Genomic DNA, 15065 nt, shown 5'->3' with positions numbered 1-15065 from the left:
CTCAGTCGCACCCTCATGGAGACCACGCGGTGGTCAGAGCCCACAGAGCTGAACGTGCTGTATGACTCAGCATTCAGGATGGAATTCCTCCACTTTTGCCTCACAAGTATATAGTCCAGTTGGCGTAGCATACCTGAGGCTCGGTCTTGGAACGTCCATCTCTTGCCTGTTCTCTTCCTGAATATGGTGTTCGCTGCCAGTAGCTGGTGTTCCATGAGGAGGGAGGCAAGGTGTGCACCATTGCGGTTGGTAGAGTCATGATATGGGAAGGGCGCGTCCTCTGGTCCGAGCCTTGCGTTGAAGTCCCCCAGGATTGCCAGAAAGTTGTGCGCTGGGACGTCTTGAACCGCTGTTGAAAGGTCCTCGTAGAACTTCTCCACCTCCTCAGGTGGTGCCACGTTGGTGGGCGAGTACACAACTATGACTGTTGTTACTGGGTTGCCTGAGAACTCTGCGATAAGGATCCTGTCGGTGTGATGGTAAGCCCGACGGAGAGCCTTACGCGCCCGAGAACCCAGCAGTAGCCCTACGCCCCCTGTTGCAGCCTGGGCCTCGTTTCGCCACGCGGATGAAGTGATGAACGTGCATCTCTCCACTCTGCGGTACACGATCCGGTCTTCAGTGTGCACTCTCCTGTGTTCCTGGATCCCCAGGATCTCCACTCCCCTTTCCTCAGCACAGTGTGCTAGCTCCACCAGTCTAGCATCTTCTCTTACTGTACATGCGTTGAAGGTTCCCATAAGAAATGGTCTCCGACAACGCAAGAGTGCATTGGACGGAGTGCTGTGATCGGACAGGGCCCTCCCTCGCGGGTTTAAGGTCCTATCGTCATGATGTCCTCCGGGAGGAGGACCAACACCACCGTCCGCTGCGATGTTCCTGCAGACTCCCGCTGCTGGAAGTATAGGATTTGGGATGACTTTGTACTCCATGGTTGGCTTTACAATGCTAATTAAGGACTGTGGGGCGCAACTCCTCGCAGTCCTGGTTTTACTTCAGAGTGTCCTTCTCCTAGATGGGTTGCCTTGCCTTCCACGGCTATGAGCCCCACCTGCCCATGCTATTTGCCCATAGCTGGGACAGTGGTTGGCAGGCGCCAGGGCGTGTCCACACACCGGTGGGCCTGCACGCCTTGCCTCTGGGGCCCACTGTTGCTCCGAGATCCTCTACAGTTTGGCCTGGGACCGCAAGGTACCCAGTTACCGTGTGTGGCCCCGAGGAGGCACTGCAGAAGTCTTGGCGGTGGAGAGGCTGTGTACCGGCAGGAGAAGACTTACGCAACTCAGCTCCTCTTTTCACCCCCCGCGAGGAGGGCTAGCCGGCGGCAGTAGCTGAAAGCAGAGTAGCAAGCAGAAGCAACATGCACAACATGCACTAACTACAAGCACTACTGCAGTCCTACTGCACTACGCATCACACAGCCCTGCATGCACGCACGCACACACAAAGGGGGCAAAACCTTACATATATACTAAATAATACTAAATTCTTTATAGGGTCAATATAAGTAAGGAGGAAAAACGGGCAAGCACCGGGGTGAGTTGTCCAGTATTCGGTAGAACGTGGCACGCACGCACGCACGCAAAACAAGCAAAATATGTAAAATAAAGAATGTTTTGGGATAGCCACACAAATAGTCTTTACATTAAGTCTTTGCTTTTTTTACGAAATATCCGAGATCGTTAGGATGTTGTGGAAGATTGACCATGTAGGATCCTATCCTATGGCTAGTTTAACCACTTCGAGTACCCTTTTAATCTTAACATTAACGACAAACTTAACGACAAGCGTCCGGGTTTCCGAGGCCAACGTCAAACTGGCTCCGTCCATCGAGACCCTTTTAAATCCTGCCTCACCACTCCGGCTGCCGCTCCTTGCAACTCGCCATTGGAAACGATGGTTGCACGTACAATAGTCGCAGAGGAGTTGCATGACGACCCTCAGGCTGACGTAGAGGGCGTGGCTGCGGGCGCGGCTACGGGCGCGGCTACGGGCGCGCCGTGCGCCCGGGAGTCCACCAGGTCGATGTCCTCCTCCTCGTTGGCGCCACACGTGTCCACCACGCAGATCAGACTGCTGGTGACGGGGAACGCCCGCACCTTACTGCACGTCACCCACCTGTCGGGGTCGACGTGGTACTCCAGGACGTGCCCGAGGCGCCCCACCCCCTGGAAGCCCGCCAGGACGTAGATGACGTCGCCCACCGCCGCGCACTTCACCGTCACGCCGCGCCACGGCATGGTGGCGGCCGGGCGCCACTCGTTGGTGGCGATGTCGTAGAACTCCACGAGTCCAGCCCTCCCAGGGCTCCCTGGCCTCCCACAGCGTAGATCCTGTTGTTGACCACCACCAGCCCATGGTTCTTCCTGTTCTCCCTCATCCCACTCAGCTCTCTCCATTGCTGCGTGGCGGGGTCGTACACCTCACAGTTGTTGAGCACGCGTCCGGAGACGTTGTTCCCCACGGTGCCGCCACACACGTACACCAGGCCCTGGTGCTCCACGGACCCGTGGCTGCAGCGGGCCATCAGCATGCTGCTCTTCACCTGCCACGACTCGGTGCGTGTGTCGTAGCACTCGAACAGGTCCAGCGCAGAGCTGCCTGCAGGCCCCACTTCGGACCCTCCAGACGTGTAGATCTTGCCCTGCGAGGCGCAGGCCGCCAGGCTGTCCCGCGGCGTGGGCGGGCCCAGCTTGGAGTACCAGGAGTCCTTCAGAACGTTGTAGCAGTCCATGCGCTTGATAGGGAACAGCTGTGAACCTCCCAGGATGTACACAACGTTGTCCCAGAACACAGCAGTGGCGTCTCGCCGCTTCTCGAACGGACAGCGGATGTCTGTCCAGCTGGAGTCCTTGGGGTTGAAGTAGCGACAGGACTGCGGCTGCGAGCCTCCGAACAGTGCGATGCGGTAGTCGTGTTTCTTGCGGCGCGGTCGGCTGCTCTCGCTGCTCTCGTCCTCGCGACAGCAGGTGATAGCGCATCCCGCCGATGACCATCTTGAGGCACTGCGGGTTGTCCTGGATCAGAGGCTCTGCCTGCACCGTCTTGGACAGGAAGGTCTTGGAGACCAGAGGGAAACGCACGCAGCCCATAACCTGCACCATGTGCTGCTGACGCTGAGACACGTCGTACTTCATCCAGCGCACCGCCGCGTCGTAGATCTGTGCCTCTGCGCGCACCGTCAGCTGGTCCTGGTGCAGCAGGTGTGTGAGCTGAGCGACGTCCAGCGCCAGGAACTCGTCCAGCCGGTACACCTCGGTGAAATGCATCTGGACGAAGACCTCTGCCGCCCCCTTCAGCTCGGGACAGTCCATGCAGTCTGCCAGGGCCGCGATGCCCAGACAGTTGGTGGCGTCGATCTGTCCTTTGAGGAAGTCCACACACATCTTCTTGACCGGCTCAATCTGGTACTGGTTGGCTGCGCCCAGCAGCGACTGGACGTTACCGCTGTTCACCGAGATCCTGGCTGTGTAGATGAACTCCACCAGCAGTCCAATGACCTCCGGCTCAGCGCTCCTCAGCTCCACCTCACGGGCCGTGGACTCACGGGCGTTGGCGATGGTAAACATGAGGCTGAAGAAGTGGCTGGCTGCAGCCAACACCACTCTGTGCACAGGGAAGTGCTTCCCTTGGACCACCAGGACCACATCGCACAGTGTACCCTGTTTTCTCAGGGTGTTCATGACTCCCATCACACTGGACAGCTGCCTGTACTCCTCCATCTCTGACTGACTGGCTGACTCTCCCTCCCTCTCTGTTTTTAATAGCTTCTTCTATGGTGGTGGTGCTGTGGTGGTGGTGCAGTGATTTGAAACAGTGGTCAGAAGTAAACAGCAGTACGGGCAGTGTTAGTAGCATGAACAGGTTGAACAGGTTGTTTTGAGGTGTGAATACAGAGAAGTCCTGAAGCGGCCGGGAGAGGTCACAGATCTGAGAGAAAGGGGAAGGTTGTTCCAGTCAAATGGGGCTTTGTAATGGAATGGTAGCAAGACCACTCGCCCTTGGCGAGCAGTCTGGGCGATTGGTCTTGGCGACTCACCAAAAGGGGAAGTCCACTCGCCCCGAGGGGAAGACCACTGGGCCCGGGGCGAAATGTCTTCACCTTTTGGCGAGTGGTCTTCACTTTTTGGCTAGTGTTTTCTTCACTTTCAGCAACTGCAGCCTTTGCTAGCTACTGTGCTAAATCCGTCTTTTATATAATTTGATCAATCCATGACATCCATGCGCGTCGCGGTGAAATCCATCGTTTCTATAATTTGATCAATCCATGACATTGTTGTTAGAAGAACAGCTCAAATATTGAATGTGAAGACATAGTGTAGTACAAATCCTGGTGTGATCTTCTTAAAAGTGGAAGGATTATAACACACGTCTAAGGTATTTTTTCCCCTGACGTTCTGTTGGTAAGGTTTTGACTCTTTCACATCAGTGCACGGCTGATTCAAGCCATGCATTTAGGGGTAAAAAGGTACCTAAGGTAATGTAAACATACAGCATTTAAAAGCATGGGTCTAAAACTACAAGTAACTTCATGGAATAAATTATAGCCTACTTGCAGTGTTAGCTGCAAGCAGTTTTACGCCACATGTATTTATTTGAAAACTCAATTAGCCTATAGTTACTTTTTAGATTGTATCTTTTTAGATTGTATCTATTGTCACACCCATTCCTGGGCTCAGAGATGCTAAATACTATGAAATCTTAAAATGGCAAATTGGGGTGAATATTTCACCAGAATACTTTACTGAATATTTCACAAGAATATAACACAAGAGTCAAATGTACGGTCTTGCTGTAAGCACTGGACCAGAGAGAGAGAGAGAGAGAGAGAGAGAGAGAGAGAGAGAGGAACGAACACACACACACACACACACACACACATTTGAAATGTTTATTTATGTCCACATAATGAGAAGTACAGGAATACCTTGTTACTGTACAAAGGACATAAACACTGCCAGTGCAGTTTGACAGTGGGAGAGCACAGAGCAGCCAGTTACATTTGTAAGCCCCTCACAACCAACGTATGCACATGATGCCAAAGATAAAAACTAAAAGTTTACATCTGTAGCCTAGCTGTGAGATGGTCTGCGTTAGCTGCTGATACTTCAGCACTTTGGTTAGAAAGGCTTCTTCACACACACACACACACACACACACACACACACACACACACACAGTCACACACGAAGCAGTAAAACATCGCATTTATCAACTTTTCGCTGCGCGCCTCACAAGGCTATTGGATTTATTTGTGCTTCGTCTTTGCACAATGCGCGTATAGGCATACATTGTGTAGAGCTGATCTGCCTGACAATGTGCCCCACATAATAGCGTATTCTTGGGACTGCGTGTGTGTGTGTGTGTGTGTGTGTGTGCGCGCGCGCGTGCGCGGGCTGACGGCATTGCGTCCTCTCTCCACTGTCTTTCTGTGAGTCCCCGATTTCGGAGCTGCAAAATGCAAGAAATAACGCACTTTATGTGCAAACTCCTCGGTGCGGCTTGGATATGAGCGCCTTGGAATTGGAGCGCAATGGAAATGACTAAATGAGCATGCTCAGGGTCGAGTGGTCTTCCCCTTTTGCCGAGAAGGCTTCACTTTCTGGGGCGATTGGTCTTGGCGACTCGCCTCGGAAAGTAAAGACTTCTCGGTAAAAGGGGAAGGTCACTCGCCAAAGGTGAAGTCCACTCGCCGAGGCGAGAAGTCCGGTATTCAATGGAATGACCTGCGTCCGGATTCAGAGAATATTCTTCTGGGGATAGATAGAAAAGTAGGGATGTTGAGTATTTCTAAGTGGGTATGGAGATGTATATATTACCAGTGACTGTTTCAGGTATGGAGGGCAGTTGAGGTGCACACATTTGAATAGGAATTGGTACCAGTGAAGTTGTTTTCTTGCCTTAGGCTGCAGCCAGTCAAGTGAACTGTATAAGGAACAGTGGTGTGTTTGATATGGGCATCTCAGTACAAATCGGCATAGTGAGTTATTTAGTATATTTAGAGGTTTGAGATTGGTTTCTGTGGTATTCTGATAGACTATGTCAGCGTAATCTATAATGGGGAGTAGTACTTGGTTAACTGCTTGTACGGCCAACACAAAAGAAACGTAGATAAATTTAATTCGCCGCTCCCGCCCAACACGAAACTTTCGTTCTATTGGGGTCCGCACTTTATATGATACTATGAACCCATACGCGTCGATCGTTGTTAACCCCGTAAGTCTAACTGAAAAGACAGGACCACAGCACGTGAAACAAAAACACCATGCACAAAGTAGCCTCAATAACCAATTGTATCGAGTCAAAACAATGCAACGACAAACGAGCAACATCAGAGAGAAGAGAGAGAGAAAATAGAAAAGAGACCAGAGCAGTGAAAATATATATTGACAGTTATTTAGGGTTTTATTTAGTGTTAGGTAGTTAGTGGGTAATTACAGTTTAGCTTGAGTTTTTATAGTTTTCAATTTTAGTTTATAGTAATAGTATAGTAGGCTAGGTGTCGGAGAAGAGAGGAGAGGAGAAGCGAGGCGTTGAAACGTAGAGGCCGGATACAGGAACGTAGAGGCCGGCTCCCTCTGAACACACACACACACACACACGCACACACACACAACATACACCATACCACCGTCGCTGATAGTTGTTAGTATTGTCGAAATCAACAACAAATCCAATGTGATGTCCATCGAAATGACCCAGGTCCGCTGCAGATAAAACCAGTACTTTGATACCCAAAGCGTGTATCATAAAAATAAACGTGATCCAATGTGATGTCCATCGATTTGTCCTGCGCCATCCACTGTCCTGTCCACGGTGCAAATCGAATCAGTACTGCATCATAGCGTAGCGTGCATCATAAAAGTATACCGGTATACAGGTATCTGTGTGTGTTGTGTGCAACGGCAAGCGCGCCTCCTGCTTGCAGACACTGTATACACCTGAATAATCCCCATGTCTGGGAGGTCGCAAGCTAACCGATTGGTTCCAAGCAAATCCATGGCAACGGGGCCCAGATACAGTTATTTGAACACGCACAAACACGTGACACTCGGTAACCAATCACAAACGTAAACAACGTAAACGTTTGACATTTCATACTAATGTAGCAGCATAATACAACTTGTAATCACTTCCTTTGGTTAGTGGTTACTTATATTATATAATATTTACGTTTCTCATGCCAATACAGCCATTTTATTGTATATAATGTGCATTATTTTCTGAACCTGGTTGCTTTTTCTCTCACAAGCCCTGGCAACACCGCCAGGGTTTCTGATTGGTTACCGAGTGTCACGTGTTGGTGTGTGTGTGTGTGTGTGTGTGTGTGTGTGTGTGTGTGTGTGTGTGTGTGTGTGTGTGTGCGTGTGTGTGTGTGTGTGTGTGCGCGTGCGCATGCTCAATGTGACTGTGTGTTGTACTACACTGCCATCTCATGGCCACAGTGCCACAGTGCAATGAAAGTGCAGTGATAGCAGCATATACTTGAATGTACATGGTGTGTGTGGCCATGAGATGGCAGTGTTGTACAGCACACAGTCACATTGATTATGCACACACACAGATTGAACGTTTATTATTTTATTTATTATTTACAATGTATTATTTATAATATATTATTTAATTTATATATTATATATAATATATATATATATATATTATATAACAATCAAAACAAAAATTATGTACTTTGAAGGTCAGAATCTTCAATAGATCAACTTCTATGTACCAAGATCACTCGATGCAGGTATAGTGCAGGAATATACACAATGATTAGTCTTTAGGGTGGTTGTGTTCCATTTGATATCCTTCTCCTATCACAGCAACTCACAAATCTTGCTGCTGTGTTTGCACATTGTTGTACTTCGCTATACATCAGCTATTTGAAAATAGCAGATCTACAAGCTCACAGCGCGTCGTGACGTGTTGTGAAAAGAGCACCCCTTTAGGCAAGGAAAATAATGTTGGGGTCCTTGATTTACATGAAAATAACTAAAACAAGCCCAAAGGTAGCTTATAAATAAGCGGACATTTCATGTCATTCATATTCATGCTATGGTGTGGAGGAAGAAAGAATCCACAGAACATCATCTGCTGGGACTATGTGAACATGCCATATAGCAAATGAAAGATTAGGATGTTTACTTGAATACAAAAAAAAGCATGAGATGGTAGCATGTACCAGTGTGAAGCCATAATCTGTCAAAAAATTGTTTGGCGTCACTCGTTCTGCCACTCTTTGAAATACCATGCTGCATTCAGAGCCTCATATTTACAGAGTGTAACATAATGGAATAGTTTTCTTTTTTCCACATTATAGTAGACACGATTATCTTTCATTTGATATATGTCATGGGTACGTGGCCATAGTAAAACCTAACTGAAATTCAGTTAGAAGCTAACTGAATTGTAAAATGGCTATAACTAAAAACAGTGTTTTCCAGAGCCTTGCATCCACAGAACATCATCTGCTGGGACTATGTGACCACACTATATAGCAAATGAAAGATTAGGATGTTTACTTGAATACAAAAAAAAGCATGAGATGGTAGCATGTACCAGTGTGAAGCTATAATCTGTCAAAAAAGCTTTGGTGTCACTCGTTCTGCTACTTGATAAAATACCATGCTGCATTCAGAGCCTCATATGTACATATGTGGAACATAATGGAATAGTGTTTTTTTTCCACATTAAAGTAGACATCATTATGTTTAATTTGATATATGTCATGGGTTTGTGGCCATAGTAGAACCTAACTGAAATTCAGTTAGAAGCTAACTGAAACTTCAAACGGCTGTAACTCAGAATAGTGCATTCCGAGCTGCAAACCACCATGTATTCAAGTGTTGATATCTATATAACAGAACATAATTATCAACTCAGTTTATTTTTTCCATGAAAGCAGACATGCAAATACTTGTTTTGAAATATTCCGTGTCATTGTAGCCCCACCAGAGAATATTCTATAAATTTCAAAAGGTAGGGGATTTAACATGGGCAGGAGTGGTCCTATTAAAATAGAGAGCCTGGCAGTTAAAAGGTTGATTCGTTTCCTTAATTCAAATGAAAAGCAGTTGATGGAGGGGTATAATGAGCACAAACTGCCGTAGGGTGAGATCAATGTGGGGTTTGAAAGAGTGTTCAGGGTCGAGTGTGATACCAAGGTATAAAAATTATGTACTTTGAAGGTCAGAATCTTCAATAGATCAACTTCTATGTACCAAGATCACTCGATGCAGGTATAGTGCAGGAATATACACAATGATTAGTCTTTAGGGTGGTTGTGTTCCATTTGATATCCTTCTCCTATCACAGCAACTCACAAATCTTGCTGCTGTGTTTGCACATTGTTGTACTTCGCTATACATCAGCTATTTGAAAATAGCAGATCTACAAGCTCACAGCGCGTCGTGACGTGTTGTGAAAAGAGCACCCCTTTAGGCAAGGAAAATAATGTTGGGGTCCTTGATTTACATGAAAATAACTAAAACAAGCCCAAAGGTAGCTTATAAATAAGCGGACATTTCATGTCATTCATATTCATGCTATGGTGTGGAGGAAGAAAGAATCCACAGAACATCATCTGCTGGGACTATGTGACCACACTATATAGCAAATGAAAGATTAGGATGTTTACTTGAATACAAAAAAAAGCATGAGATGGTAGCATGTACCAGTGTGAAGCTATAATCTGTCAAAAAAACTCGTTCTGCTACTTGATAAAATACCATGCTGCATTCAGAGCCTCATATGTACATATGTGGAACATAATGGAATAGTGTTTTTTTTCCACATTAAAGTAGACATCATTATGTTTAATTTGATATATGTCATGGGTTTGTGGCCATAGTAGAACCTAACTGAAATTCAGTTAGAAGCTAACTGAAACTTCAAACGGCTGTAACTCAGAATAGTGCATTCCGAGCTGCAAACCACCATGTATTCAAGTGTTAACAGAACATAATTCACCAATCGCAAGCCCCTCCCACAAGCCCCGTTGCGCCGCCCCCTACGACAGAATCTCTACTTCCCCCCTCAGCTTAGCGTTGAAGTGAATGGAGCCGGAGGACCTACGACACACAAGGTATTATTTATATTACATTATTTTAGCAAGTTTCATTGTTTTCGTTGAAATTGTTCTTTGTATGGGTACTGTAGTTGTTATGGGAGAGGCTACATATATTTTTTTGTTTATAGATCGCCTTTTTTAAGCAGAAAAAAACGTTAAAGTTACGGACCTCGTCCTGTAGCTCTGCTGCGGAGAGCTATAGCTATAGGCTGCTTTTGTTAAAGTTCATCGCCACCCGGCCGGCTCTCAACTTGTTAAAGACATTACTTTTGCTAATGTTACATTACGATGGTCATGTTGTGTTTTTACTAGCAGATGTTAGCTGGTTACGATAATGTAACCACGATTAGTTAAGCTAACGTAGCAAGCCTCATAACATGGTAAGCTCGACAGATTCTAGACAGCGCGTTAACTTTTATGTGATTTATAATCAAGCTTTGGTAGTAGGTACATTTAGACTAAAATGCCATTGTCGTTGTTTCAGAACATGGTGAAACGTTGTGCCCACGGAACGTGCAAGTCAGACACTCGGTACCCTGATCGTCTGGAGGGTGGAGTGGTCTTTTTCCCGTTCCCAAAACCTAAATCCCAACCAGAGAAATGCAGGCAGTGGATCAAACAATGTGGGAGACCCTATGCTCAACTGAACCCCACCACAATAGACCATCACATATATGTGTGCTCCAAGGTAGGCATAGGGCTCTTGTTGATAATATGCTGTTAGACATGAGCTAATCTCAAAACTGTAAAGTTTGCCTACATACAAATACAGCAGGTGCATGTAATGTTAAAAGTATGATAGAAAAATCCCAGAGGGCTCCTTTCCATTGTGATCCTGTGTATACAATACATGTTTGCACAAGTGCTATAGAGGCTTCAGACAATGTCTGTAAATCATGATGCTATTTCTTTGCATTACATTTCTACACTACACAGAACACGTTATCACTAGCACCATTGCATTTTAACCTTCATTGCCATACTAATATGTATTTACCTGTGTATTGTTAGCACGTCTATTCACACAAATATTTCACTGAAAAACATGAGCATGTTTTGTAGTGATATATATCATTGAAATGCAAACTTATTTTTCTTTAATCTTTGTAGCATTTTGTGAATGGAAAGCCTACCGATGACTTCCCCAACCCCATGGCTGCTGTGAGCGTGTCTAAGCCAACAAGGGAGCAACAAGGTGGCTGTCGAAAGGCTCCCAAAAAACGGTACACAAGGAACATTTAATTTATCAAGACCGCTGTGTTGTAACATGCATTTTTGCCCCAGCAGGTACTACTATTCAGAAACACAAAATAGTCAACTAACATGAGTTGTGCTTTTACAGACTCAGATGTGATTTTGAGGAGGATGAGGCCTCCACATCCAGTAACCTGGAGAAAACCCCAGAAGAACAGGGTAGTATTGTTGGTGAGTGATGACATACTTTGTTGTACTATAGCTGATCTACAAGCTCACAATGTGTCACAAATCAGAAAGTCCAGACAAGGTCATTTGAGGTATCAGTTTATTGCACCCCCTTTGTGCCCAGAATAGAAATGCTGGGGTTCATGACATGTGGTTAATGTAGTAATCAAAGTAAAAAACATCAAGTTTGTTCTTCATCTCTTCCCATTTTGCTGCATCAAAGTGTATCCGCTGTAGGTGATGGTCTTCAGCACATTTAACAAATAAATCACACCATGACATACCAGTGAGCCCAAGCTGCCCCATTATCTGATAGTAGTAGTCGTGACACTCTTTTAGCTTATAGCTGCCATCTGCCTGCTTGGACAAGTAGGGACACAGTGTGATGCTATCCTTCGATGGGCATTTAATTTCTAAAAGCCCATAGTTAGTGCTTTCACCCTTTCTCTCTATGACCTTACGGTCAGGTGAAGTTCCAAGATGTGGTGCATGTGGATTTACAACCAAGCCACATGGATACACTGGATTGCCAGTGACCTTGGTGTACTCTGCCGCTGCTACAGGCTCTTCTTCTATACCTCTCTTCATAGCTTTCGTTTTGACCGATCCTGTACATTTTAACTTTTCAGCAAGAGTGTCATGGTCAGCTCTCCTAGAGCATATTCTTTTGAAAGTGCTCGAAGTTAGTCGAGTAGACCTTTCCACAAACCACAAGTTATTTGAGTTTTGCTTTCTGGTATTTTGTTCTAATTGTATTGACTCTTGTACTGAAATTGTCATTTTGGTGTAGATTTTCATGGCATTCTCATGAAAAACTCTGCACACATCTGTTGGTTGGGGAGGCAATTTGAAGTTGGGGAAGTCATCTTCATCACTATCAGGAGGCTCTCCACCATCTGCAGTAGGTGCTGCAGCTCCAGTGATAATAAGGGGAAGCTGTAAAGGAAAAACAAGACAAAAAAATATACATTAAAATCATTAATATGTACCGTAATAATTTCTCTTTCCAGAGAGTTTGGAGCCCCCACCTCCGGAGGACCACGACCAGCAGGACCACCAGAGGGAAGCTGAGGAGGAACATGACGCAGAAGAAGTGAAGAAATTAAAGGAAGACAATGAGAACTTGACATTGAAATTGGCTGTAAAAGAAACGGAGGTAGAACGTCTGAAAAAAACTATAGAGACACTTAAAGAGGGTACACTTACACCTGAACTTCTTAATGATAATGAAATCCCCAAAATGATGGAATACAGTACTGGGTTCACGTATGCACGTTTTAACCAACTGTGCACACTATTTGGCATTCCAGCTAATCCAGACATCCCCCAAGTAAACGTCCCACTAAAATACAAGAGAAATAATTGGAAAATTGTAGAGATGCCACTCCGTAGGCAGTTGCTATTTGTTTTAATGAAACTGCGCAACAATGAAGATCTGAAAAACCTTGCCTTTAGATTTAATATCGCCACACAAAACGCAAGTGTTCTTTTCAATTCCTGGATTGACTACATGTTTGAAATTTTGGGTGAATTACCAATTTGGCCTCACAGGGATGTCATTTCAGAAAACATGCCCCCAGAATACAAATCAGACTACCCATCAACATTTGCAATTATAGATTGCACAGAAGTGAAAATTGAAAAACCAACCTCATTGGCAATCCAGAGCAAAAGCTATTCAAATTATAAAAGTACCAACACCCTCAAATCACTTGTTGCCTGCGACCCTCGTGGTGCTGTGATTTTTTCATCTGCCCTTTTCACTGGCTGTTTGTCTGACAAGGAAATAGTCAGGAGGTGTGGCATCATCCCACTCCTCAAACAACTGATTGAGGTTGGGTATTTGCAGAGGGGGGATGGCATAATGGCTGATAAGGGGTTTCTAATAGAGGAAGACCTGACCGCAATAGGACTACAGTTAAATATTCCACCCTTTGCCAGGTCTAAGAGACAAATGCCAGCTGGAGATGTGCTCGCAACAAAGCGCATTGCAAAGCACCGGGTGCACGTTGATAAATTGGTAAAATAAAAAAATTCAAAATTGTGTCAGGCAGAATTCCAAATACTAGGATTGGGAACATAAATCAAATATGGTATGTTGTGAGCATGTTGTCAAATTTCCAGCCTCACATTCTTAAACAGTAAGGTACAGTAGGGATTTGTATTCTGGGGCATGTTTTCTGAAATGACATCACTGCACTTTGCTGCATCAAATTTGGTTACCGGCTCCCACGCACCTGTCCTTGTAGGTGTGCACAAGGCCTTTTCGCTACAGTTTTTTGTTTTAACACATTCTGGACGGGAACCCCTTTTGGTGTTTAAAGCAATATGTTATACTTTAGGTATTGAAATAACACTGCCATGCTACCAGCTTGTAGATCTGCTTTTTTCTTTTTTTTAATGTTTGAGAATGACCGACATAAAAACATGGTTTGTTCTTGTGACTGTAAACACGTGTTGCATGTGGGCCATAGTGCGTGAAAGAGAACGGCACTGAATATGTCTTCATTGTTATTGTGTTAATAAACCTGTGGGGAATATGTTTTTAAGTCTCTAACTTTATTCTCTAACTTACCTGGTGGCTTAGCCCACATCCCAGAGGATACTTGATGCCTCCGACATCTTCTACATGTTGTGGTTCTGATGAAAGGTAACTTATTGGGGCATCGGTCATCTCTCTCAAAAGACTAAATGTTTCGGATCCCAGCTCTTTCCTAAAACAGAAGTACATACAGAAGTGCCTTACTGGTATTGAATGAATGAATGCCTTTTTGCAGACTCAGGGTCCATAGAAAAACATATTGTTACACTGTACATTGAAAGCAAGAACTTACTTGTCGTGGGTATAAGTGGACATGATAGGTTTCCTCTTACGGTTGACCTTCGCCTTGGCCACCACCAGGTTCATCACTGGTTCACTAGTGATATTTTTACCTCTTGCTTTGTGCCACTGTTGAGGCTGACTTGTACATGAGGTGGCCTCTTTATTCCCATGACAGGGTTTCTCTTTGCTTGCCCGGGAATAATCGAGTGTAAACACCAGGCCTACAAGATGGGAACAATATCCTGGTGCCCTGATAAAATAAAATAAAACATGTTGGCATATAGAAGGATAAGACTACCTCGTCTGATAATGTATTTTCCATCAATAAATAAAAGGTAAAATGTAGTGTACAGTGTACTACTAGATGTCAACAGTGAATGATGTACGGTTTTGTATATTATCAGGCGATTGTTATTGTTATTAGTCCTTTCCTACATACTGACTTGTTTGTTTTGTACACACATCTTCTCATTGTATTCCATATTGATATATTAGGCTATTATGCATTTAACCAGTGTTAACTTGTAGGCCAGCTGTCACTGACATAACATCCAAATCGCCTGATAACATCCAAAACTACATCATTCACTGTTGACAGACATCTAGTAGTACACTGTACATACACTGGTGTACATTTTAACCTTTTATATATTGATGGAAAATACATTATCAGACGAGGTAGTCAGGTACTATACCCATACCTGACTGTACTGAATGTCCCCACACTAGAGTCTCTAGCTAACTAGGTAG

At 45.1% G+C, this 15065-nt stretch overlaps 1 protein-coding gene and 1 long non-coding RNA gene across 2 annotated transcripts; one reads left to right on the top strand and one right to left on the bottom strand.

The window, feature by feature from the left end:
• Positions 1–1940: 1940 nt before the first annotated feature.
• On the bottom strand, positions 1941–3722 carry LOC308331390 (kelch-like protein 7; the record flags this gene model as incomplete). Its single annotated transcript, XM_080786813.1, is given in 3 exon segments — positions 1941–2290; positions 2293–2960; positions 2962–3722. Coding segments are annotated over 3 exon segments (1779 nt in total).
• A 6341-nt stretch (positions 3723–10063) lies between these two features.
• Positions 10064–13481, top strand: LOC308331517. Its single transcript, XR_013965613.1, has 5 exons — positions 10064–10084; positions 10554–10757; positions 11180–11292; positions 11412–11494; positions 12502–13481. It is a non-coding gene; the product is annotated as an uncharacterized lncRNA (long non-coding RNA).
• Positions 13482–15065: the final 1584 nt, after the last annotated feature.

This window comes from Protomyctophum bolini (assembly GCF_963924005.1).
Source record: "Protomyctophum bolini genome assembly, chromosome: 17".
In the NCBI taxonomy this organism is placed as follows: domain Eukaryota; kingdom Metazoa; phylum Chordata; class Actinopteri; order Myctophiformes; family Myctophidae; genus Protomyctophum; species Protomyctophum bolini.
The sequence above is the reverse complement of the archived record's forward strand: the minus strand, read 5'-3'. Positions and strand labels throughout refer to the sequence as shown.